The sequence below is a fragment of the Lonchura striata genome, chromosome 23 (assembly GCF_050655825.1).
Source record: "Lonchura striata isolate lonStrDom1 chromosome 23, ASM5065582v1, whole genome shotgun sequence".
NCBI classification, from domain to species: domain Eukaryota; kingdom Metazoa; phylum Chordata; class Aves; order Passeriformes; family Estrildidae; genus Lonchura; species Lonchura striata.
This window is the reverse complement of record NC_140725.1, coordinates 2,433,096-2,457,422: the sequence shown is the minus strand read 5'-3', so window position 1 is coordinate 2,457,422 and position 24,327 is coordinate 2,433,096. Positions and strand designations below refer to the sequence as shown.

The following is a 24,327-nucleotide window of genomic DNA, read 5'->3' as shown; positions in this document are numbered from 1 at the left end:
GCCAGGATCCTGTGCGATCAGGACTGGGATGCCCCATCCATGCCAGGGTCACAGGGAGCTCAGGGTCACCGTGTCCCCAGCCAGAGTGGCACCAGAACCGGCCCGAGCAGCATCCCTCGGTGCCAGGGTGGTGCCAGGGTGGTGACAGGCTGGGAAGGCGGCACAGACCCACCCGTGCCCACTCACGGAGCCAGGAGCCGCGGGGGCACCAGCACTGGTGTATTTTTGGGGCAGGATCCACCCGCCCCACCGCGATCGCCACGGAGCTGTACAACCCCCGAGCCCCCCGGCACCGGCACGGCCCCGGCACAGCGGGGAAACACAATTAACAATATTAACAGCAAATTCTGGGGGCCCGTGGGGCGCGGGGCCGCTCAGCCGAAGGGACCCTTGACGTTCTTGGGCTGGAAGAGCGGCTGCTCCATGGGCACGGCCCCCAGGCACTCGGCGGGGCTGCAGTGCCCCGTCTTGCCCGGTTGCCCGGTGGCACCGGGGGGACCGGGGATGCCCGGGATGCCCTGCTGCCCCACGGGGCCCGGGGGACCCATCTTGCCGTAGCCTGGTGGTCCTTGGGGACCTGGAAGAGATGGAGTGAAAGAAAGGTGGGGTGACGGGGTGAGGGGGTGGCAGCAAAGCTCAGGGTGGGGCTGGGGGCTCACCTGGGGGTCCCGGGGGGCCGCTGTCCCCCATCAGCCCCACGCCCTTCTCGCCTTTCTCGCCTTTGGCACCCGGCTCGCCTGCGGGAGAGGAGGGTGGAAAGGAGGGGTGAGATCCCGGCACAGCTACAGCATCCCAGTGCCAGCACTGGGATTGAACTGGGGACACTGGGAATGTCCTGGGGACACCGGGAACAGCCCGGGGACACTGGGAACAGCCCAGGGACACTGAGGGGGGGGACACTGGGAATGTCCCGGGGACACTGGGAATAGCCCAGGGACACCGGGAACACCTCGGGGACACTGGGAATGTCCCAGGGACACTGGGAATGTCCTGGGGACACTGGGAACAGCCCAGGGACACTGGGGGGGACGACACTGGGAATGTCCTGGGGACACTGGGAATGTTCTGGGGACACTGGGAATGTCCTGGGGACACTGGGAACAGCCCGAGGACACTGGGAATGTTCTGGGGACACTGGGAATGTTCTAGGGACACTGGGAGCAGCCCAGGGACAGTGGGAATGTCCTGGGGACACCGGGAACAGCCCGGGGACACTGGGAATGTTCTGGGGACACTGGGAACGTCCTGGGGACACTGGGAACATCCTGGGGACACTGGGAACAGCTCAGGGATACTGGGAACATCCCGGGGACACTGGGAACATCCTGGGGACACTGGGAATGTCCCGGGGACACTGGGAACAGCCCAGAGATACCTGGAACATCTCAGGAACACTCTGAATGCCCCAGGGACAGTGGGAACATCCCAGGGACACTAAAAACACCCCAGGGACATCGAGATCATGATGGAGACACTGGGAGCACCCAGAGACACTTGGAACACTCCAGGGACCCCGGGAACGTGACGGGGACGATAGGAACACCCCCGAGGCATCGGGAATAGCCCTGGGAAATACCCCAGGGACACGGGGAGGGTCCTGGGGACACCGGGAACGGCCCGGGGCGGGGGCACACGTACCCCGCATGCCCGGGACGCCCTGCCGCCCCTCTCTGCCGATCTGACCCGGCAAACCCGGGGAGCCGGGGGGTCCCGGCCGGCCGGGCAGCCCGTCCTTCCCGGGGGGACCGGGCCTGCCCGGGGATGCCACCATCTCCACCGGGAAGTGCAGCCGGGAGGTGTAATACGCCATCCGCTCTGCGGGGACACGGAGGCGGCTCAGCCGGAGGGGACGCGGGGAGGGTCCCCGGGCCTGGCGGCCGCGCTCCCCCCGTTACCGTCAAACATCTTGTTCAGCTCCTGCCGGATGAACCTCTTGACCTCGTCGTAATTCACCACATCTCCCTGCGGGGACACGGCGGGACACGCGAGGGGCCGCGGCCACCGCGCCCCGCCGCAGGGGGACAGCCCCCCGCCCCACGCGGCCCCCCGTCCTTACCATCATCCCCGGGGGTCCCGGGAGGCCGGGGCTGCCCGCGGGGCCCGGCGAGCCCGGGGGTCCCCTCTCCCCCGCGGGTCCCCGCGGCCCCACCAGCCCCATGGAGCCGCTTTTGCCCGGTCCCCCGGGCATTCCGGCTCTGCCCTTCTCCCCGGGGTAGCCCCGCTCGCCGGGGGCTCCAGCGTCACCCTGCGGGCAGGAGAGGTCGGTCCTGGCGTGCCGGGACAGCGGTGGCACAGCGCGGTGGCACCGCTGGCACGGCCAGCTGGCACCGCCTCACCTTCTGTCCGGCCGGCCCCGCCGTGCCCGGTTTTCCTGGGGGTCCCTGCAAAACAGGAGCAGCGTGACAGGGATGTCCCCACCCTGGGGACACCCCGGGGACAGGCAGAGGATGACAAAATCCGCCGCTGTGGCTCCGGAGAGCCCCGCTCACCTCCTTCCCCACGGGCCCGTCGGGTCCCTGCTCTCCCTGCAGGGTGCAAGGGGGGCAGCATGAGGTGGTGGCACCACGGGGCCACCCCGAGGTGCCCACGCCGCGGGGGACGGGGTCCCGCTGCACTCACCGGCGGTCCCGGGTGTCCCGGGGGTCCCGGCTGGCCCGGCATTCCCGGCAGACCCCGCTCGCCCACGGAGCCGCGCTCGCCCTTCAGCCCCTGCGCGGAGGAGGGAGCAGGAGCACCGGGATCGGGGGACCCCAAAGCTGGGATTGGGGGACCCCAAATCATCGGGATCGGGTGATCCCAAAGCTGGGATTGGGGGATCCCGAAACATCGGGATCGGGTGATCCCAAAGCTGGGATTGGGGGATCCCGAAACATCGGGATCGGGGGATCCAAAATCATCGGGATCGGGGGATCCAAAATCATCAGGATTGTTTGATCCCAAAGCTGAGATCGGGGGATCCCAAAACATCAGGATTGGGGGATCCCAAATCATCAGGATTGGGTGATCCCAAAGCTGAGATCGGGTGATCCCAAAGCACAGGGATTGGGGGATCCCAAATAATCGGGATAGGGGGAACCCAAATCAGCGGGATCAGGGGATCCCGAAACATCGGGGTCAGGGGATCCCAAAACATCGGGATCGGGGGATCCCGAAACATCAGGGTCGGGGGATCCCAAAGCTGGGATCGGGGGATCCCATAGCCAGGATCAAGTGACCCAAAAACATTGGGATTGGGGGACCCCAGAACATCGGGGTCAGGGGATCCCAAAGCTGGGATAGGGGATCCCAAAGCCAGGATGGGGCGATCCCAAAGCCAGGATGGGGTGATCCCAAATCATCAGGATTGGGTGATCCCAAAGCATCAGGATTGGGTGATCCCAAAGCCAGGATCGGCTGATCCCAAAGCCAGGATCAGGTGATCCCACAGCTGCTGGTCCCCACCCCAAACCCCGAGCCAGGGCTCCAGCCCCGGCTGTACTCACCACCCCAGCGATCCCAGCGGGTCCCGGCTGTCCCGGGCTGCCGGGGGGACCCTGGGGACAGAGACCGGGGGGTCAGCTGGGGGTCACGGGTGGTGTCCCCACTCCCTGCACCCAAGGGATCCCCGCTGGGACCCCCCCATCGTGGGGCCAGCTCCAACTTACCATCAGCCCTGGGGGTCCCTGCCGGCCTTGGGGTCCCATGGGTCCGGGGTCACCCTGAGGGAGGCAAGGTGAGGAGGAGGAGGAGGAGGAGGAGGAGGAGGAGGAGGAGGAGGAGGAGGAGGAGGAAGGGGGGTGGTGACAGGGTGGCCCAGGGGTCACCCAGCCCTCGCTCACCTCGGCTCCCGGCCGGCCCGTGATCCCTGGGGGGCCGGGTTTGCCGCAGTCACCCTAAAAAGAGGAAGGGACACGGGCAGAGCAGTGAGTGGCCAGACCCGAGGGATGTCACCAGCTCCTTGGGGATGTCACCAGCCAGTGCCACCATCGCTCACCTTCGGTCCTGGGAGCCCTGGATGCCCTGTCTTGCCCTTGAAGCCCTGGAGAGAGAGCAAAGAGCTGGGTGGGTGTCGGAATCTGTGCTATTGATTCCAAAATTGCAAAAAGTCTCTGTCTTTCAGCCCTGCTGCCAAAGAAGAATTTGTAATTAATCTGTGCTGGTTTCCAGGTTGTTTATTCTGTTTATCTCTACCATGTTCTGCTGCCCTGCCCAGCTCTGTCCTGCAGGGCAGCGTGTGGGGCTCTGCCCTCAGTGGGATGTGACAAACATTCAATACCAGAAACTCCCTGGGCTGCATTTACAAGAACGTGCCAATATCTGTCACCTACGTTGGACAGTGTGTCCCCAGCCTGAACCAACAGAAAAATGCCAACACCACAGTGAGACATGGAGGGCATGAAGAAGGAGAAAAAGGACAAGGCACACCCAATTTCCTCCATCTTGTCCCCTTTGGACCCCTCATCTAGAATCCTAAAATTTTACTTTTGCACCCGTGCCACACTTAATTATTACTGATATCAAACACTCAGAGCTTGTAATTCATCCTGTAAGATTGAAAACTCTTTTCCATGGCCAGAGATCACAGCCAGTGTCTCTGGGGGCTCTGTTCAGGGGGGTTCCTGACCCCTGCCAGGGTCCGAGTGCAGACAGAGGGATGCTCTGGATTCCCACAGTTGGGGGTCCCGGAGTGCTGCCAGCAGAGCTTGGCAGATGTCACCCTGCAGATGCCACCCACGGCTCGGTGTCCCCAGGGACACACGAGGGGACAGTCCTGGCTCAGAGAGCCCCGGCTGGGCTGCAGGGACGTGCCAGGCACGGGGCAGCAGGGAGGGGTGACAAGGAGGGCTGGCACTCACCGGAGGACCCATCATCCCTGGTGGTCCAGGGGGGCCGGGGTCACCCTGGGGAGAAGGAGATGTGGGTTGGGGGTGTCCTGGGGGGTTTGCAGGAAAAACCCGGGGTTCACTCGGGGTTCCACCAAAACCCTGAGTGCTCCGAGGCCTCACCCGCAGCCCTGGCTTGCCATCCTTGCCGTCCAGGCCTTCCAAGCCAGCAGGGCCCTGTGGGGACAAGGTGACAGTGGCAGAGGGGGGTTTGCACTGGGGAGGGCTGGGGGTCCCTGAGGGGCTCGGTCAGAGCAACCCAGGACGTGGGAACAGATCCTTGGGAAATGGGAACAGATCCCGGGGGATGGGAACAGGTCCTGGGGATGGGAACAGATCCTGGGGATGGGAGCAGATCCTGGGGATGGGAAGAGATCCCTGGGAATGGGAACAGGTCCTTGGGAATGGGAACAGATCCTGGGGATGAGAACAGATTCTTGGGATGGGAACAGATTCTTGGGAAATGGGAACAGATCCCAGGGGATGGGAACAGATCCTGGGGATGGGAACAGGTCCTGAGGTGGGAGCAGATCCTGGGGATGGGAACAGGTCCCAGGGGGTGGGAACAAATCCTGGGGATGGGAACAGATCCCAGGGGATGGGAACAAATCCTGGGGATGGGAACAGATCCCAAGGGGTGGGAACAGGTCCTGGGGATGGGAACAGATCCTGGGGATGGGAACAGATCCCAAGGGGTGGGAACAGGTCCTGGGGATGGGAACAGATCCTTGGGAAATGGGAACAGATCCCAGGGGTTGGGAACAGCCAGCGGTGCTCCCAGGAGCACCCAAGGGTGCCACATGCGGAGCCATACCTGGATTCCCGGGGGTCCGGGGGGCCCGGGGGGCCCTGGCATGCCCGCGGGGCCACGCACACCCTCACTGCCCTGCAAGAGCCACAGGAGGTGCCAGGCACGGCCCGAGGGACCCGCGGGCACACCGAGCGCCGGGGCACCCGGGCCTGGCACTCACCTTCTCTGCCACGGGCCCGGGCGGCCCAGCGGGACCGGCCTTTCCCGGGAAACCAGGGGGACCCTAAAGAGGAGAGGGGTGTCGAGTAAAGAGGGGATCCCAGTTATAAATCCCACTTTTTCCTGGCTTAATTTAATGGGATTGGTCTGGGGCTGCTCCCTGCACCGCATCCCACTCGTGTCCCCCTCGGAGGACACCCTGTCCCCATCCCTGGTGCTGTGGGGACACCGGGACACGCGGCCAGGAATGGGGACCCTCTGCCAGGTGCTGGAATTCCTAGGGGATGTACTCAGAATTCCCAGGGGGGTGTATTCAGGATTCCCAGTGGGATGTACTCAGAATTCCCCGTGTGATTTACTCAGAATTCCCCATGGGATTTACTCAGAATTCCCAGTGGGATTTACTTAAAATTTCCAGAGGGGTGTACTCAGAATTCCCAGGGGGATGTACTCAGAATTCCCTGTGAGATTTACTCAGAATTCGCAGGAGGATTTACTTAAAATTTCCAGTGTGATTTACTCAGAATTCCCAGTGGGATTTACTCAGAATTCCCCGTGGGATTTACTCAGAATTCCCAGTGGGATTTACTCAGAATTCCCAGTGGGATTTACTCAGAATTCCCTGGGGGATTTACTCAGAATTCCAGAGGGATTTACTCAGAATTCCCTGGGGGATTTACTCAGAATTCCCAGGAGGATGTATTCAGAGTTCCCAGTGGGATTTACTCAGAATTCCCAGTGGGATTCACTCAGAATTCCCATTGGTATTTACTCAGAATTCCCAGTGGGATTCACTCAGAATTCCCAGTGGGATTCACTCAGAATTCCCATTGGTATTTACTCAGAATTCCCAGCGGGATTCACTCAGAATTCCCAGCGGGATTTACTCGGAATTCCCAGCGGGATCTACTCCGAACTCCCACGCAGGTGGGATTTACTCACCGGCGGTCCCGGGAAGCCAGGCTGGCCCTGGAAACCCTGAGGAGAGACAGGAGCTGAGCTGGGCCCCACAGCCCGCGGGGGTCCGGGGGATCCTGCCCCCCGTGGGGACACTCACCTGGTCCCCCTTCTCCCCGGCGCTTCCCGGGAGCCCGCGCTCGCCCCTGGGACCCTGCGGAGAGACGGGATGGGCTGGTGGGAGCGCCCCAAAAGCCACCCCAGCCACCCCACAGCCCCCAAGGGTGGGCACCTACCGCTGGCCCCACGGGACCGGGCAGCCCGTCCACGCCGGGGGGGCCCTGGAAGGACGGGAAGAGGAAAGGGTGGGGGGGCTGGGAGGTGCCAGCCCCGGTGCCACCGGAGAGGGGCACCCGGGGGAGCCCCCAAAACCCACTGCCCACGGAGAGGGGCACCTGGGAGAGCCCCCAAAACCCACTGCCCACAGAGAGGGGCACCTGGGAGAGCCCCCAAAACCCACTGCCCATGGAGCCCCAAAACCCACTGCCCATGGAGAGGGAGCATCTGGGAGAGCCCCCAAAACCCACTGCCCACAGAGAGGGGCACCTGGGGGAGCCCCCAAAACCCACTGCCCACAGAGAGGGGCACCCGGGGGAGACCCCAAAACCCACTGCCCATGGAGAGGGGCACCCGGGGGAGCCCCCAGAATCCACTGCCCACGGAGAGGGGCACCCAGGGGAGCCCCCAGCCCCACTGCCCATGGAGAGGGAGCATCTGGGGCAGCCCCCAGCCCCACTGCCCACGGAGAGGGGGCACCTGGGGGACTCACCAGCTCCCCTTTCTCGCCGGGGGGACCCACATAGCCTCGCTCGCCTTTGCTGCCCTGGGGAAGGAGGAACGAGGTGGGATTTGGGGTACAGGTGGGATTTGGGGTATGGGTGGGATTTGGACATGGATGGGATATGGGGTATGGGTGGGATTTGGGGTATGGGTAGGACTTGGGGTACAGGTGGGATTTGGGGCAGGGATGGGATTCGGGCAGGGATGGGATTCAGGCAGGGATGGGATCTGGGCAGGGATGGGATGTGGGGTAGGGATGGGATTCGGACCAGGGATGGGATGTGGGGTAGGGATGGGATTCGGGCAGGGATGGGATCTGGGCAGGGATGGGATGTGGGACAGGGATGGGATTCGGACCAGGGATGGGATGTGGGGTAGGGATGGGATCTGGGCAGAGAAGAGGGGACACGGGGACACAGGCAGGGCACGCTCAGGGTGCAGAGGCCGTGGCGTGGACGAGCAGGGCGCTGGGGATTTGGGGTGGGATTGGCCGGGCAGGACAGGGAGGATGAGCCCTGCAGGAACACGGTGCTCTGTGCCCACCAGGGTCCCCCAGCTGTGACATGGGGGGGTCCCAGTGAGCCCCGGGAGTGCCTCGGGGACCCCCGAGGGGGCTGGGGGCTGGCAGGGGCTGCCTGGTCCCCCCAGTACTCACAGGAAGGCCGGGGGGCCCCGTGGCCCCGGGGTAGCCGGGTTGTCCTGGAGGTCCCTGTGGGTGAGGGTGATGCCACTGAGCCACCCGCAGCGCCCCAGGTGCCACCCCCCACGGGCCACCGGTGTCCCCCAGGTGCCACAGCACTCACCGGCTCCCCTTTGGCTCCGGCCAGCCCAGTGGGGCCACGCTCCCCTTGGAGACCCTTTGTGGGGAGAAGAGAGGAGATGCAGGGGGGTCTCCTACAGCCCCCCCCCGGGGCTGTGCCCACCTGGCAGCAGGAGCCGGGCACAGCCCGCGGGCTCTGTGACCTCTGCTGGGACCCTGCCTGGGCTCCCTGCACCCCTGCGGGCACCGGGGGCAGTGCCCAGGCGTGGTGGGGACGCTCAGACCCTGGTGGCACGGAAATCTCAGCCCTGGGGGGGCTGCGTGGGGTGCCCAGCTCTGGCTGCAGCCCCCAGCTCCAGCCTGGCACCCCCCGGGGTGACACGGGGTGACACGGGGACATCCAGGGTGACACGGGGACATCCGGGGTGGGGATGGGGTGGGGGGTTAGTGGGGTGAGGTGGTGCCGAGGTGACAGAGAACGACAGGACACGCTGGCACACCGCAGAGCACGGCCCACAGAGAGCCCCAGAGAGCCCCAGAGGGGCCGTGGGGTGGCGGTGACATTAGTGGGCGAGGGGACACGAGCGGGAGGGAGCGCAGGACCCTCCGAGGGCCGCCGGCACAGCCCCGCCGCCGCTCCTGAGGGGAGCGAGCGGGGCGGGAGCGGGAGGTGGAGACGGAGGTGGAGGTGAGGATGAAGATGGAGATGAAGATGGAGGTGGTGCTGACCACGCAGGAGTGACCAGAGGTGAAGAGGAGGAGGAGGAGGAGGAGGAGGAGGAGGAGGAGGAGGAGGAGGAGGAGGAGGAGGAGGAGGATGAGCCAGCTCCTGTGGGGAGCGAGCGGAGCGGGAGGTGGAGAGGGAGGTGGAGGTGAGGATGAAGAAGGAGATGAAGATGGAGGTGGTGCTGACCACGCAGGAGTGACCAGAGGCGAGGAGGAGGAGGATGAGGATGAGCCAGCTCCTGTGAGGAGCGAGCAGGGCAGGACCAGGAGGGTGGCAATGGAGGTGGAGGTGAGGATGAAGAAGGAGATGAAGATGGAGGTGGTGCTGACCACACAGGAGTGACCAGAGGAGGAGGAGGAGGAGGAGGAGGAGGAGGATGAGCCAGCTCCTGTGGAGAGCAAGCAGGGTGGGAGCAGGAGGGTGGCAATGGAGGCGGTGGTGAGGATGAAGATGGAGATGAAGATGGAGGTGCTGGTGACCACGCAGGAGTGACCAGAGGCGAGGAGGAGGATGAGCCCAGGCTACACACGGGATCCTCCTGGCCGCCACCAGGCGTGTCCCCGGTGACCATCGGGGTCACCCGGCCCGGCTGGCAGCTCCCTGGCACTCCCGGAGCCGCGCCAGCTCCCGCCGTGCCGAGGGGACCGGGCAGGCGGCGAGTGGCAGCACCGGCTCCCCGAAGTGAGGAAGATCACCCCCAAAGAACTCCGGGTCCGCCGGGACCCCCTGCTTGGGGATGGAGGAGCGGGAATGGCAGGATGGAGATGGAGTGGGAGGGGTGGGGCAGCTGTGCCGCGGCTGTCCCGGCGGGGACAGGGACAGGGGACACGGCCAAACCAAGCGGCAGCGACACGAGGGCACAGAGCGGAGCCGTGCTGCGTTCTTACGGGCAGTCCGGGTGCGCCCGGCGTTCCGGGAAAGCCTGGGGGGCCCTGAGGGGAGAAACAGGGAGGTCACGGCTTGGAAAAGGCGCTGGGGGAGCCTGGCCTGAGAACCTGGGGGTGCCACCGAGCTCCTGCTCCACCTCCGGGCTGGCGGCAGCGTCTCCTCCTTCGCCAGCCTCCGCGGGGACATCCGCGCCGTGCCGTGCCGTGGCACATCCGTGCCTCGCCACGGCCTCAGGGCAAGGTGCCGGGCCCCTTTGGCAACCTGCTTGGAGGGGCTCCGAGCCCCCCAGAACCCCCCAACCCCAGCCCGGGCAGGGCTACTCACGATGGGTCCGGGTGGTCCTGGAGGTCCGCGCAGCCCTGGGGAGCCCTGCGGGGAGGGAATGGGGGTGCCAGGTGTGACCAGCGAGGTGGGGACAGCCCCGAGGGACACCAGGGGACCCCAGCCCCCCAGGAAGGGCAGCAGAGGATGGGTTGGGGCTCACCCACCTGCTCTCCTCGCTCTCCCGGGATCCCCGGCGCTCCCGGCAGCCCCGGGTGACCCGCGCAGTCCGGGCTGTCACCCTGCCAGGGGTGGTGGCGACACATCAGGAACCCCGCGGTGGCTCTGCCGCCCACGCCGAGCCCCGCCAAGGCTCCCCAAAACCCTCCCAGCTGGGGGACAGTCCTGGATGGCCGGCGGGGAGCATCCCTGGGGAGCGGGGGGTGGCACCAGGACAGCGGTGTCCCAGGTTATAATATTGGGGTGTGCTCCGTTACCACCTCGAGCTGCAATCCTTTTTTTGTTTTTTTCCCCTTATCTCAGAGATAAGTCCCTCCAGGAGGAGCTGTTCTTTCAGCCACACGGCTGATAAAATCACAGTTCTCTTGTGAGATGCTCCACCCAGAGGGAGGAGCCAAACGATGCCACCAAGGATATAACGGGCTTGTACAAACAGCGAGTAAATCCCATTTTCCAAGAGGAACAGCTGAGACCTTCTCTGCACTGGACCTCCAGAGGGAAACCACATCAGTCTGCAGGAGCACTGCTGGGACAGAACCATATCTGCCACCACCGCCCCAGCCAGCGAGTGTCAGGCTGTATCTCTGACTCTGTCAGTGGTTCTTCTTTTATGCTATTATATGTATTTGGTTCTTTGTTCTCTTTTTGCTAATAAATTGTATTTCTGACCTGGAGCCTCTCACTGCTTTTGCTTTTCAAACAGGACAGCCAGCATCACTCACCCGAGCCTCCTCTGCCCGCGGGAGCTGCGCCAAGCACTGCGAGAAAAGGCCGGAGTCACCCGGCTGTGACAAGGGACCGGCCTGTCCCCCCTCCCCGGGACCCCCCCGGGTGTGCCCGCGGTCCCAGAGCTGCCAGTGTCCCCAGAGTGTGTCCAGAGCGCGGCACTTCCCCCAGATCCCGCCCAACCCGGCCCCCGTGACTCAGGGGTGTCTCCATCCTCACCAGGGGGTGTCGGGCACCCAAATTTCCACCCAACCCAACCCCCACGACTCAGGGGCGTCTCTCCATCCTCACCATGAGGAGTCAGGCACCCAAATCCCACCCAACCCAATCCCTGCAACTCGGGGGCATCTCTCCATCCTCACCGCGGGGTGTTGGGCACCCAAATTTCACCCAACCCAATTCCTGTGACTTGGGGGCATCTCTCCATCCTCACCATGAGGAGTCAGGCACCCAAATTTCACTCAACCCAATCCCCGTGACTTGGGGGAATCTCCATCCTCACCATGAGGTATCAAGCACCCAAATCCCCACCCAACCCAACCCAACCCCTGCGACTTGGAGACATCTCCTTCCTCACCAGGGGGTGTCAGGCACCCAAATCCCACCAAACCAAATCCCTGTGATTTGGGGGCATCTTCATCCTCACCAGGGGGTGTCGGGCACCCAAATTCCCACCCAGAGCTGTGGGATCGCTCACCCTGGCACAGTTCTCGCTGCCAGGGGCGCCTGGCATGCCCCCATCGTCGTTCTCCCCCTCCGCTGCCCCGGGAGCTTCCAGGGCTGCCTGCAGCTGGGCACAGTCCCCGCAGAGAGTCTGGCAAAGGGGAAAAGGGGAGTCAGGGGTGCCCCAGGGGTGCCCTGGGGCAGGAGGGTGACCCCAGACCCAACCTCTCACCTTCAGCACCTCGATGTTCCTCTCAGCCATGACGGCCAGAGGCCCCTGGAAAGGAGGGACGGGTGGAGGGAGAGATTATCCCCACCTTGGGGACAGCGGGGACAGGGGGGGACACCACCATGGCACTGCCACCTACCAGGTCTCCGGCCGGTCCTGGCAGTCCGGGCAAGCCGTTGTGCCCCGGCATTCCCTAAATCCAAAGGGGAATGTTCAAACCCCCCACCAAAAAAAGGTGAGGCTGGGCCCCGCTCTCCCCGTGGCTCACCTGGCGGCCGGGGGCACCGGGCGGCCCGGGGGGGCCGGGAGCTCCGGGGGGACCCTGCAAGACCCCAAAACACGATCAGAGAGAGGCGAGCGGCCAGCAGGGTGGCAGGGGCACGGCGAGGGTGACACCGACCTGCGGGCCAGGCTGGGGCTGCCAGGACATCCCGGTCCATAATCCTGGCGCTCCCTGCGGGTGGGAGAATGCGGGAGGGTGGAACGGGGCCCGGGGGGTGCCCCGGAGGGTGGCACAGTGCCACGGGGGTGCCACTCACCGGCATCCCGTTGTAGCTGGGCTCCTGGCGAGGGCTGGAGGGGCAGGAGCACTCGCCGGGGTCTCCCTGTGGGCACAGGGGGTGAGGGCAGGGCGGGTTTGGGGGGGCATGGGGGGTGCACCCGGAGCCCCACTCACCTTCTCTCCCTGGGCGCCCTTCTCCCCCTGCCAGAGGAAAGCAGAGATGGGCGTTAGGGGTGCCCCCGGTGCCCCCCACCCACACCCCTGGCACGCCCCCCACACCTACCGGCTGCCCGCTGGGGCCGGGGAGCCCCCGCTGCCCCTCGGGGCCCTGCGAGGAAGAGGAGGGTGAGGAAGCTGCCCGGCTCGATGGGGACGAAGGTGCCAGCAGGGTGGCACTGCCCATCCCGGGGGGCCAGTGTTGGCGCCCAGGAACACACAGAATCACAGATATGATTATCTGCATTTGTGCTTTTATTGAGCTCTGGGAGTCGGGGTACAAACCCAAATCGGACTCCGACATGGATTTCCAGCTGAACGTATTTTATATTCTATCGTTATATAACTTACATATTCATTATTAAAATTATATTGTTCTGTTGTATACATTGACATGAGTTTCTCGTGGTATTTCTTAGGTCCCTGACCACAGTTTCTCGTGATTATCCTTACATTTAACTTACATATTAATTATTAAACTTATATTGTTCTGTTGTATACATTGACATGTTTCTCATGATCTTTCTTAGGCCCCTGACCACAGTTTCTCATGATTATTCTTACGATTAAACAGTAATTATATTTAATTACTAAACAATCATCCCATCTAACAATTCTATCATTTATCATGTACAGGTGCAGTTCTAGCAAGCACAAGTTCTCCATGTGCTTAACGTATTTATTTTTCCAGGGCCTACTAAGTTTAATTTTCCTATTAACCCTAAATCCCCATGATTTTACAACCCTTTTATTACCACCTGGACCTACCGGGGGTCCTGTGACGCTGCTCCCGGGTGCTCCAGGGGGTCCCGTGGCACCTTTGGGGCCCGGAGATCCCTGCAGGGGAAGGACAGCAGGAATGGGGGGCACGGCGGGCACCGAGGCTGGGGGGACGCTGCCTTACCTTGGCACCTTTCTCTGCTGCCATCCCCGGGGGTCCCTGCGGTCCGGGGGGGCCCTGGGGGCAGGACAGGGTGTTGGTTCCCCCTCCTTGTCCCCAGAGGTGCCACACAGAGGGTGGCAGGGGTGTGACCCCATCAGCCAGGGCTGGGCACCCCAAAAGCCCACCCCAAACCCGACTCACGGGGGGTCCGGGGGGGCCGCTGCTCCCGGGGTCTCCCTGGGAAGAGCAGAGGGTGTGAAAGCCACCAGAGCCACCGGGCACGGGACAGCAGGGGACAGCACAGGCACCCCAAAACCCACCTGAGGTCCCGGCTGGCCGATCCCCCGCGGTCCTGGCTCGCCCTGCGGACACAGAGGGAACTGGGGTGTCCCCAGGACCCCACACCCACACCCCACAGGGGACACAGGGGGGCACTGGGGTGTCCCCAGGACCCCACACCCTGCACCCTGCACCCCACAGGGGACACAGAGGACACACCCCACACCCCACTGGGGACACACAGGGCACTGGGGTGACCCCAGGACCCCACACCCTGCACCCTACACCCCACAGGGGACACAGAGGACACACCCCACACCCCACTGGGGACACACAGGGCACTGGGGTGACCCCAGGACCCCACACCCGCACCCCACTCACCTGCAGCCCCTTGGGCCCGGCAGGACCCCGCACCCCCGGCAGCCCCGGCTTCCCCTAAAACACAGCAGGGTCACCCCGGGGCACGGTGCCAGCGGGCGCCGTGGCCGTGGGGAGGGGACACTCACGGGTCTGCCCGGCTGGCCGCTGCCCGGCGGGCCCCGCTCCCCTCTGGGGCCGGGTTTGCCCGGGATGCCAACCCCGTCCGGGAGGTGCCCGAGCACGGCGGGGCCGGGCTCGCACGCGTCTCCCTGCGGGGAGGGGACAGAGAGGCACGGAGGGGTGGGTGACACCGCGGGGACAAGGGACAGCTGCCCAAAAATGTGGCGGCTCTCACCTTGTCGCCTTTGGGGCCGGCTGGTCCCCTGATGCCAGGCTCACCCGAGAGCCCCGGGACACCGGCCGTGCCCGGCGTGCCCGGGTCCCCGGGGCTGCCAGCGTCGCCCTGGCAAAGAGAGGCGACAAAGCTGGCACACGGAGGGAGGGGACAGGGCACACAGAGAGGCCACGGTGCCCTCTGCCACCACTGAGCCCACCCGGAGCCACCCCGAGCCCCCCTCACCTTCTGCCCCTTCTCGCCAGCCTCGCCGGGTCTGCCCTGGGGAAACGCAGGAACGGGTCAGGCTGGGGCATCGCCCCCCAAAAACGGGCACGGGGGGCACGGGGGGCACGGGGGGCACTCACCGCTCTGCCCGCGGGGCCAGCAGGACCCCTCTCACCCGGTGGTCCCGGCACTGCCAGCGCTGTCGCTGTCCCCTGCAGGGCTTGCGGGGTGGCAGGGCACTGCCCGCACTGCTCGCCCTGCGGGGGGACATCCCGGCCGGCAGGTGGCCTTGGCGACAGGGACACGGCGGGGGGCTCACGGAGCCCTCACCCCAGCGCTGTCCCATGGCCAGGTCTCAGCAGGGACAGGCAGGGACAGGAAGGGACAAGAATGTCCCCAGTGCTGCGCTCACCTTCTCTCCCTTGAGCCCCCGCACGCCTGGATCTCCCTTCTCTCCCGGGATTCCCTGCACCCAAAACCCACAGCAGAGGTGACACCGGGGTCCCCAAACCTCCTCTCTGAGCCCCCTGAGCCCCACAGTGTCCCCAGTCATTGGTCTGCACCCAAAACCCACAGCAGAGGTGACACCGGGGTCCCCAAACCTCCGCTCTGAGCCTCACAGTGTCCCCACTCACTGCTCTGCACCCCAAAATCCACAGCAGAGGTGACACCATGGTCCCCAAACCTCTGCTCTGACACCCATCAGCCCCCTGAGCCCCCACAGTCATTGGTCTGCACCCAAAATCCACAGCAGAGGTGACACCACGCTCCCCAAACCTCTGCTCTGAACCCCGTGAGCCCCCACTCACCAGTGTGCACCCAAAATCCACAGCGGAGGTGACACCAGGGTCCCCAAAATTCCTCTCTGAGCCCCCTGAGCCCCCCAGTGTCCCCACTCACCGCTCTGCCCGGGGGTCCCACATGGCCGCTGTCCCCCTGAAACGGAGCAGGGCCAGGGGCAGGGCCAGGATCAGAATTCGGCTCAGGATCAGCCAAACCTGCCCCCCCCATGGGACGAGCCCCGCTCCCCCCCCAGGGATGTCCAAAGGGGGGCTGGGGTCGCTCACCTTGTCCCCCTTGATCCCGGCCAGCGCGGACAGCCCCGCCTGGCCCTGCAGGACACGCAGTGGTCACTGCCCCGGCACCCACAGCACCCCAGGGTGCCCCGGGACGAGGTGGGGTGGGGGGTCCCACCCCGCTACTCACCGGCAGCCCCCGCTCCCCTTCGAGGTCCCGCAGCGCGGCGAGGACGCGGAGGTGGCAGGGCTGGCACGAGTCCCCCTGGGGTGGCAGAGGGGACAGCTCAGGGGCTGCGGTGGCCCAGGCGGGGGTGGCACGGAGGGTGGCACGGAGGGTCACACACTCACCTTGTCCCCTTTCATGCCCTGGATGCCGGGATCGCCCTGGGAAGGGAGAGCAGGAGCTGGGCGCTGCTCGGTGTCCCCCCAAGCTGGGGACAAGCCAGCGCAGCCCGTGTCACCCGTGTCACCTACCCTGTCCCCTTTGGGTCCCGCGGGGCCGGGGGTGTCCTGGGAAGGGGGAGGCAGAGGGGACATCAGGGGTGCTGAGGTGACAGCGCTGCTGCCCACCCCCCCGCGGGCTGACACTCACCGAGACCCCGTCCCTGCCGGGCGCTCCGGGCTCGCCCCGCGCTCCCGGCTGGCCGGGAATTCCGATGGCACCGAGGGTCCCCTCGGGGACAGAGGGACACACCTGGCACGGCTCGCCCTGCCCGGGGGGAGCGGTGACACAGAGGCTGGGGTGGCGCCCAGGATGCCCCAGGCAGCCCCATGGCCGGGGGATGTGGCCGTGGCCGCCGTGTCACAGCACCCACGGTGTCACCGCACCCACGGTGTCACCGCACCCACTGTGTCACAGCACCCACCATGACACTGTCCCCACAGTGTCACAGCACCCACAGTGTCACAGCACCCACAGTGTCACAGCACCCACCGTGTCACTGCACCCACAGTGTCACAGCACCCACCGTGTCACTGCATCCACAGTGTCACAGCACCCACAGTGTCACTTCACCCACAGTGTCACACCACCCACAGTGTCACAGCACCCACTGTGTCACTGCACCCACAGTGTCACAGCACCCACCATGACATTGTCCCCACAGTGTCACCTCACCCACAGTGTCACAGCACCCACAGTGTCACTGTCCCCACGGTGTCACCTCACCCACCTTGTCTCCTTTCGGCCCCAGCACCCCGGGGAGACCCTGCGGGAGCAAAGTGGGTCGGGGCTGCTCCAGGGAGGCCACCTTGTGCCCCACCAGTGCCACCCAGCACCCTCAGCTGCCACCAGCCCCGTCACGGGGCGATCCCGGCCTGAGGGACGCTCCTGCTTTTCCCAAATCCCTCTCGGTTCCCAATTTCCCAAATCCCTCTCGGTTCCCCATTTCCCAAAGCCCTTTCGGTTCCCAGTTTCCCAAAGCCCTCTCCACTCCCAATTTCCCAAAGCCCTTAGCTCCTGCTTTTCCCAAAGCCCTCTCAACTCCTGATTTCCCAAATCCCTCTCAGTTCCCAGCTTCCCAAATCCCTCTCGGCTCCCAACTTCCCAAAGCCCTCTTGGTTCCACATTTCCCAAATCCCTCTCGGTTCCAAATTTCCCAAATCCCTCTCGGTTCCACATTTCCCAAATCCCTCTCGGTTCCACATTTCCCAAATCCCTCTTGGCTCCTAATTTCCCAAAGCCCTCTTGGTTCCACATTTCCCAAATCCCTCTCAGTTCCCAATTCCCCAAATCCCTCTCGGTTCCCAGTTTCCCAAATCCCTCTCGGTTCCCAGTTTCCCAAATCCCTCTCGGTTCCCAATTTCCCAAAGCCCTCTCAGCTCCCGGTTTCCAAAACCCCTCTCGGCTCCCGGGCTCGGCTCCCGGCCCCTCTCCGGCCAAGCAGCCCCGACCCCGAGCCAAAACCGCGGCCCTGGCCCCGGTTTCGGCTGCCGGTGCCGCTACTCACGGGGGTCCCGGGCGATCCTGCGGGTCCGGGAGCTCCGGGGCTGCCCTGGAGGCAGAGGAGGGAAATGCTGAGCTCAGCAAGGAGCAGCCCCTGGGGACCCCGGGACCCCCTGTCCCCCCTGTCCCCCTGTCCCCCAGGCCACGTCCCTGGGCCACCCGGAGCGGTTGGTGGCTCCAGCTCAGCCCTGCTGGACCCAGCTGTGGGTGGGGATCCCAGCACAGCCCCCCTGCCCTGCCAGGCCTGCTCTGGGCACGGGGGGCACCTGGCACCCCTTTTCCTGCCCTCACCTTCTCTCCCTTCGCACCTGGGGGGCCACCAGGGTCACCCTGAAAGGGACAAAGGAGGGTGTTAGTCCCGCTGGGGTGCCCTGGCCAGCCGGCTCTGGCTGTGGGGTGGCACCTCGCCCCTGCCACGGCAGCGCCCACCACGGGGACGCCGCCTTGGCACGGGGCTCCTCACCGGCTTCCCTGGAATGCCAACCCCCGGAGAGCCTGGCTTGCCCGGGGGTCCTGGCTCACCGGCCAACCCCTCCGGTCCCACGAGGCCGGGGTCACCCTGGAGGGCAATGAGAGGGGGTGGTGGCAGCGCTGGCAGTGCCACCAGGTGCCCCATCTCCCACCTGGCACCTCCAAACCCCCAGGTACCTTCTGGCCCTTGGGCCCCACCACGCAGATCTCTCCGGGACGGCCCTGCCGGGAGGGAAGGGGGGTGTGAAAGCTCCTGTGGGCACATCCCCCTGGCATGGGGGATGCCCGGGGGTGCCCAGGGGGTGCCCAGGTACCCCTCAGAACTACTCACATCACGCCCAGGGCGCCCTGGTTTGCCCTGCAGTCCCCCATCACCCTTCTCACCCTTCTGGCCCTGCAGGACACACAGATGTCACCTCTGGTGTCACCTGCGGTGTCACCCAAGTTACCCAGGCTGGTCCTGGTGCAGGTCCTAGCACCTCTGCCACCATCCCAGGTGTCCCTGCTGCCATGCCAGGACCCACAGGTGGGATGGACTCACCTTCTGCCCCTCAGTGCCAGCTGGGCCCGGGAGTCCCTGCAGGGGAAAAACGGGACAGAGCGGGTGCCCAGGCGGGCTGGTGAGGGTGCCCAGGCGGGCTGGTGAGGGTGCCCAGGTGGGCTCGTGTGGGTGCCCAGGTGGGTTCATGCAGGGTGCCCAGGTGGGCTCATGCAGGTGCCCAGGTGGGCTCATGCAGGTGCCCAGGTGGGTTCATGAGGGTGCCCAGGTGGGCTCGTGAGGCTTGTGCAGGGTGCCCAGGTGGGTTCATGTGGGTGCCCAGGTGGGTTCATGAGGGTGCCCAGGTGGGTTCATGTGGGTGCCCAGGTGGGCTCGTGCAGGGTCACCTCCTGCTCCTCTCATGCCCACACGGAGCTGGACCCGCAGAGTTCAACCCCCTCACCCCAGCCCAGAGCAGGGGGACCCCCGCAGTGTCCCCACAGCTTGTCCCCAAGTGTCACTTACCACCTGCCCACGCTGCCCCTTCTCACCCCGCGGCCCCTCGGCACACTGGGAGGAAGAGGAGGAGGAGCAGGAGGTGAGCGGGCAGGCAGGGATGGGGAGGGGGTTCTGGGGAGGGTTTGGGGGGTCTCACCTGCACGGGGCCGCCGGGGTGGGTGCGCACACAGTCCGTGCCCTGCGGAGGGGGAGGTGGCTCAGGGACAGGGGGGGTTCGGGGGACAGGAGCACCCCCAGGGCAGGGGGGTGTGCCAGGGACCCCGCAGGGAGTGACCCCCAGGGCCAGCGGGGACAGGGACAGTGGGGACAGGGACAGCGGGGACACTCACACGGTCACCCTTCTCCCCTTTGCCACCGGCGGTGCCAGGGAGGCCCCGCTCGCCCTTGGTGCCCTGCAAGAGAGGGAGGGAGGGTGACAAATGGGCACAGGGTGGGGGATAAACGGGCACAGAATGGGTGAAAAACTGGCACAAGGTGGGGGATAAATGGGCACAGGGTGGGGAACAAACAGGCACAGGGTGGGGAATAAACGGGCACTGGGTGGGGGATTAACCAGTACAAGGTGGGTGAAAAATGAGTATAGGATGGGGGAAAAATGGGCACAGGGTGGGGGATAAAGGGGCACAGGGTGGGTGAAAAATGGGCACAAAGAGGGTGACAAATGGGCACAGAATGGGTGAAAACCTGGCACAAGGTGGGGAATAAATGGGCACAGGGAGGGGAACAAACAGACACAGAGTGGGGGACACATGGGCACAGGGTTGGGGACAAACTGGTACAGGGTGGGTGAGAAATGGGCACAGAATGGGTGAAAAACTGGCACAGGGTGGGTGAGAAATGGGCACAGGGTGGGGGATAAATGGGTACAAGGTGGGTGACAAACGGGCACAAGGTGGGTGACAGACACAGGGTGTCCCCACGTCCCTGAGTGTGCCCGCAGCTCCTGGCAGGGCTGCCCTGGCACCGTGTCCCCACATCCCTGCTGGAGCTCTGGGTGTCCTGGCAGGTGACAAACCTACCTTTGGGCCTGGGGGACCGAGGGTGACCTGTGGGGACAGGACAAAGGTGTCCCCAGGGAGCCTTGGAAAGGTGGCAGCAGCAGAGCCCTGAGCCCGCCACGGTGCCCATCGTCCCAGCACTCTGTCCCCAAGTGCCACCATGGGGCACGGAGTGTCCCCGTCCCCTGCCACCCCCCTGCCATCCCCCCCACCGCAGCCCAGCCAGCGGCTGCTGCAGGAATGGGGCCACATCTGGAAAGGATCAGGGCCCTTCCAGATGTTGCAGGGCCAGGAGGAGCCGTGGGGACGTGGGGGGCTGGTGGCAGCGGCGCGGTGGCTTTTGTCACCCCCAGGTCCCAGCCCAGCCCGGCCAGCTCGGGGTGCCCCCGGCCAGCGCCACACTCACATTTCCCGGTGCCAGCGGGGCCGGGCAGGGCGGGCACTGCGAGGAACAGGGGTGGAAGCTGGGAGCGGCCCCACGCACGGCCCATGGCACCCCAAAACCCAGAGCACCCCAAACCCCAGAGCACCCAAAACCCCAAACCCCACAGCACCCAAAACCCACAGCACAAAACCCCAAACCCCACAGCACCCAAACCCCAAACCCCACAGCACCCAAAACCCAGAGCACCCCAAACCCCACAGCACAAAACCCCAAACCCTAGAGCATCCAAACCCCAGAGCACCCAAAACCCCACAGCACCCAAACCCCAGAGCACCCCAAACCCCAAACCCCACAGCACCCAAACTCCAGAGCATCCCAAACCCCAAACCCCAGAGCACCCAAAACCCCACAGCACCCAAACCCCAAACCCCAGAACACCCAAACCCAGAGCACAAAACCCCACAAAATCCAAACCCCAGAGCACCCCAAACCCCATAGCACAAAACCCCACAACACAAAACCTCACAGCACACAAAACCCCACATCACCCCAAACCCTACTGCACCCAAAACCCCACAGCACACAAACCCCAAACTCCAGAGCATCCCAAACCCCACAGCACCCAAACCCCAAACCCCACAGCACCCAAAACCCCAGAGCACCCCAAACCCCACAGCACCCCATTCCCTGAGCACCCCACGCCCGTGGGGATCCCCAGCAGCTCCTCCCGCCAGCCCTGGAGCTCCCTGGGCACAGGGAATTCCTGGGTGGAGCCGGGAGCCGCCACCGGGGCAGCTGCCCTGGGTTGGTGCGGATTTCGGATTTTGGGCCTGACGGAATTTCGGATTTCAGGCCTGAGAGAATTTCGGATTTCAGGCCTGATGGAATTTTGGATTTCGGGCCTGACGGAATTTCGGATTCCAGGCCTGACAGAATTTCGGATTTCAGGCCTGACAGAATTTCGGATTTCAGGCCTGACGGAATTTTGGATTTCGGGCCTGACGGAATTTCAGATTTTTGGCTCTGCCGAGCCAAAGCAGCCCCCAGGGGAGCAGGATGTGGCCATGTCCCCGTGGCCTCCAGCCCCGCTCTGCACCCCTGGGACACATGAGGGAGCTGTGAGGGATCCCGGAGATGTTCGGGATGAGGAACAGGAGCTGGAGACGTTTCCCAGCCCTGGCAGCACTCCGGAGACGCTCGCAGGGAACAAAGAGGCTTTTGGCCAGAGCTGGGATGGCTCCAGCGGCAGCGTGGAGCCAGCGGGGCCTCGATTCCTGCTCGGGGGAGCAGGGCAGCCGCAGGGCAGGGACAGAGCCAGGACAGAGCCAGGACGGGGTGGGTGGCACCCCGGGGTGGCACTGGAAGGGAGCAGGGATGGGACACGCTCACCTTTTCCTTGGGATCATCCCGCGGGCTGATCCTTGCCGAGGTTCTGCCTGGCTCCTGCAGGGAGGGAAGAACGCGCGGTGGCACCTGCCTGGGTGATGCCAGCCTGGGGGATCCCTCTCGTAAATCCCGGTGGCATCCAGGGTGGCACCTCCCTGTCCCTCGTCCCTGCCGGCCACCGACGCCTCCCTCCCGTGTGAGGCAGGGGCTGGGACAAGGGGCTGGGACAAGGGGGGTGCACCGGGGCAGGGATGGGATGGGAATGGGATGGAAATGGGAATGGGACTGGGAAGGGAATGGGGTGATGGGGTGGGGAATGGGATGGGGATGGGATGGAAATGGGGTGGAATGGAATGGGGACTTGGATGGGACTGGGATGGGGATGGGATGGGAATGGGATGGAAATGGGGTGGGATTGGGATGGGGAATGGGGTGGGAATGGGATGGAAATGGGAATGGGATTGGGAAGGGAATGGGGTGATGGGGTGGGGAATGGGATGGGGATGGGATGGAAATGGGGTGGAACGGAATGGGGACTGGGATGGGACTGGGATGGGGAATGGGGTGGGGAATGGGATGGGAATGGGATGGGAATGGGATGGGGTGATGGGGTGAGGAATGGGATGGGACTGGGATAGGACTGGGATGGGACTGGGATGGAAATGGGGTGGGACTGGGATGGGACTGGGATGGGACTGGGATGGGACTGGGATGGGACTGGGAATGGGGATGGGAACAGGATGAAGATGAAGATGAAGATGAAGATGAAGATGAAGATGAAGATGAAGATGAAGACGGAGATGGAGATGGAGATGAAAATGGAGGTGATGGAGATGGGGTCGGGTCAGGGGACAGGACGGGGACCCAGGATGAGGATGGAGACGGACACAGGGAGCGGAACAGGCCCAGGGGTGGGCAGGGGGAGCGGGCCGGGCCCGGGGCCGGGGGTGGGAGCGGGCCGGGCCCGGGCGGAGCTCACGGTGCCCAGCGGCTCCTCCAGGCAGAAGCAGCGGGTGAAGACGCGGCCCTCGGGCTGCGGCACCATCTCGATCAGGTTGCTGCTCTGCAGCAGCTCCGCTTGCCGCCGGGTCTTGGGCGCTTCCGTCTGGCACTGCAGGGAGACAGCGGGGGTGGCACGGAGGGTGCCAGGGGACAGCCGGGGCCGTGGGGACAGCCAGCACGGGGCCGTGGCACAAAGGGGACAGACCTGCCCTCACTGCGCCTCAGTTTCCCCTGTGGGGGAAACCCTGAGTGTGCACAGGGCAGTTCCAGGGTCCGGCTGGGTTTGGGGTGGGGACACTCGGGGACACTCAGGGACACTTGGGGGCACTCGGGGACACTCAGGGACACTCGGAGATACTCGGGGGCACTCAGGGACACTCGGGGGCACTTGGGGGCACTCAGGGATACTTGGGGACACCCAGGGGCACTCAGGGACACTTGGGGACACTCGGGGGCATTCAGGGACACTCAGGAAGACTTGGGGACACTCAGGGGCACTCAGGGACACTTGGGGGCACTCGGGGGCACTCAAGGGCACTCAGGGGCACTTGGAGACACTCGGGGGCACTCAGAAACACTCAGGGGCACTCGGGGGCACTCAGGGACACTCAGGGACACTCAGGAGAACTTGGGGAGACTCAGGGACGCTCAGGGACACTTGGGGACACTCGGGGACACTCAGGGACACTTGGGGGCACTCAGAGGCACTTGGAGACACTCAGTGATACTCAAGGGCACTCGGGGACACTCAGGGCCACTCGGAGACCCTCACCCCGCTGGCAGAGATCTCGCAGCACCCCTCCTGCCTGGCCAGCTCGGCGTCGCAGTAGATCTGGGCTTGCTGGATGTCGAACTGCGGCGGGACACGGGCGACAGGTCAGGGGTGACCCGGGCACCGCGGGCAGAGCCACCCCGATCCCAGGGCACTCACCCGGACCGGGGTGCCCCGCACGGCGTCCAGCCCCAGGAAAGCGTTGCCCTCCGGGGCCAGCGCCCGCCGCAGGCCCAGCGGCTTGGAGGCGATGGAGGCGCAGTCCAGGTGCACGGACACGGCGTGGTCCTGCACGGCCAGCACCACCTTGTGCCAGCGCCCGTCGAACAGGGACGCCACGGCCTTGCCCGCGAAGATGGCGCTGACGAAGTCGGCACCCGGAGCCCGGGCCTGGAACTCCAGGCTTCTCTCGGGGCCGTGCACGGACAGGGAGAGCTGGGCACAGAGGGGACAGCGCTCAGGGACGGCTCCCGGCCACTCCTGGGGT

The 24,327-nt window shown here is 64.9% G+C and overlaps 1 protein-coding gene across 1 annotated transcript in view; it reads right to left on the bottom strand.

The window, feature by feature from the left end:
* Positions 1 to 204: 204 nt before the first annotated feature.
* The window catches only part of COL16A1 (collagen type XVI alpha 1 chain), a 30,375-nt gene continuing 6,252 nt past the window's right edge, over positions 205 to 24,327 (bottom strand). The window contains exons 6-71 of the mRNA XM_077788512.2: positions 24,000 to 24,275; positions 23,841 to 23,921; positions 23,046 to 23,177; positions 22,070 to 22,123; positions 20,702 to 20,737; positions 20,317 to 20,343; positions 19,627 to 19,689; positions 19,434 to 19,475; positions 19,304 to 19,348; positions 18,842 to 18,877; positions 18,632 to 18,694; positions 18,478 to 18,522; positions 18,293 to 18,388; positions 18,121 to 18,159; positions 17,834 to 17,878; positions 17,057 to 17,092; positions 16,477 to 16,593; positions 16,359 to 16,394; positions 16,233 to 16,268; positions 16,072 to 16,146; positions 15,933 to 15,977; positions 15,766 to 15,801; positions 15,278 to 15,331; positions 15,006 to 15,122; positions 14,884 to 14,919; positions 14,659 to 14,766; positions 14,450 to 14,572; positions 14,325 to 14,378; positions 13,985 to 14,026; positions 13,866 to 13,901; positions 13,686 to 13,739; positions 13,550 to 13,618; positions 12,849 to 12,893; positions 12,740 to 12,766; positions 12,603 to 12,668; positions 12,464 to 12,517; positions 12,332 to 12,385; positions 12,203 to 12,256; positions 12,067 to 12,111; positions 11,869 to 11,985; positions 11,168 to 11,203; positions 10,433 to 10,507; positions 10,269 to 10,313; positions 9,944 to 9,988; positions 8,373 to 8,426; positions 8,225 to 8,278; positions 7,559 to 7,612; positions 7,026 to 7,070; positions 6,890 to 6,943; positions 6,775 to 6,810; positions 5,834 to 5,896; positions 5,677 to 5,748; positions 4,986 to 5,039; positions 4,836 to 4,880; positions 3,974 to 4,018; positions 3,819 to 3,872; positions 3,645 to 3,698; positions 3,483 to 3,533; positions 2,620 to 2,709; positions 2,490 to 2,525; positions 2,337 to 2,381; positions 2,057 to 2,245; positions 1,896 to 1,962; positions 1,639 to 1,815; positions 660 to 737; positions 205 to 577 (exon numbers count right to left, since the gene is read on the bottom strand). Of these exons, the coding sequence (XP_077644638.2) occupies positions 375 to 577; positions 660 to 737; positions 1,639 to 1,815; positions 1,896 to 1,962; positions 2,057 to 2,245; positions 2,337 to 2,381; positions 2,490 to 2,525; positions 2,620 to 2,709; positions 3,483 to 3,533; positions 3,645 to 3,698; positions 3,819 to 3,872; positions 3,974 to 4,018; positions 4,836 to 4,880; positions 4,986 to 5,039; positions 5,677 to 5,748; positions 5,834 to 5,896; positions 6,775 to 6,810; positions 6,890 to 6,943; positions 7,026 to 7,070; positions 7,559 to 7,612; positions 8,225 to 8,278; positions 8,373 to 8,426; positions 9,944 to 9,988; positions 10,269 to 10,313; positions 10,433 to 10,507; positions 11,168 to 11,203; positions 11,869 to 11,985; positions 12,067 to 12,111; positions 12,203 to 12,256; positions 12,332 to 12,385; positions 12,464 to 12,517; positions 12,603 to 12,668; positions 12,740 to 12,766; positions 12,849 to 12,893; positions 13,550 to 13,618; positions 13,686 to 13,739; positions 13,866 to 13,901; positions 13,985 to 14,026; positions 14,325 to 14,378; positions 14,450 to 14,572; positions 14,659 to 14,766; positions 14,884 to 14,919; positions 15,006 to 15,122; positions 15,278 to 15,331; positions 15,766 to 15,801; positions 15,933 to 15,977; positions 16,072 to 16,146; positions 16,233 to 16,268; positions 16,359 to 16,394; positions 16,477 to 16,593; positions 17,057 to 17,092; positions 17,834 to 17,878; positions 18,121 to 18,159; positions 18,293 to 18,388; positions 18,478 to 18,522; positions 18,632 to 18,694; positions 18,842 to 18,877; positions 19,304 to 19,348; positions 19,434 to 19,475; positions 19,627 to 19,689; positions 20,317 to 20,343; positions 20,702 to 20,737; positions 22,070 to 22,123; positions 23,046 to 23,177; positions 23,841 to 23,921; positions 24,000 to 24,275 (4,437 nt within the window). The 3' untranslated portion in view covers positions 205 to 374. The remainder of the gene's footprint in view (positions 578 to 659; positions 738 to 1,638; positions 1,816 to 1,895; positions 1,963 to 2,056; positions 2,246 to 2,336; positions 2,382 to 2,489; positions 2,526 to 2,619; positions 2,710 to 3,482; positions 3,534 to 3,644; positions 3,699 to 3,818; positions 3,873 to 3,973; positions 4,019 to 4,835; positions 4,881 to 4,985; positions 5,040 to 5,676; positions 5,749 to 5,833; positions 5,897 to 6,774; positions 6,811 to 6,889; positions 6,944 to 7,025; positions 7,071 to 7,558; positions 7,613 to 8,224; positions 8,279 to 8,372; positions 8,427 to 9,943; positions 9,989 to 10,268; positions 10,314 to 10,432; positions 10,508 to 11,167; positions 11,204 to 11,868; positions 11,986 to 12,066; positions 12,112 to 12,202; positions 12,257 to 12,331; positions 12,386 to 12,463; positions 12,518 to 12,602; positions 12,669 to 12,739; positions 12,767 to 12,848; positions 12,894 to 13,549; positions 13,619 to 13,685; positions 13,740 to 13,865; positions 13,902 to 13,984; positions 14,027 to 14,324; positions 14,379 to 14,449; positions 14,573 to 14,658; positions 14,767 to 14,883; positions 14,920 to 15,005; positions 15,123 to 15,277; positions 15,332 to 15,765; positions 15,802 to 15,932; positions 15,978 to 16,071; positions 16,147 to 16,232; positions 16,269 to 16,358; positions 16,395 to 16,476; positions 16,594 to 17,056; positions 17,093 to 17,833; positions 17,879 to 18,120; positions 18,160 to 18,292; positions 18,389 to 18,477; positions 18,523 to 18,631; positions 18,695 to 18,841; positions 18,878 to 19,303; positions 19,349 to 19,433; positions 19,476 to 19,626; positions 19,690 to 20,316; positions 20,344 to 20,701; positions 20,738 to 22,069; positions 22,124 to 23,045; positions 23,178 to 23,840; positions 23,922 to 23,999; positions 24,276 to 24,327) is intronic.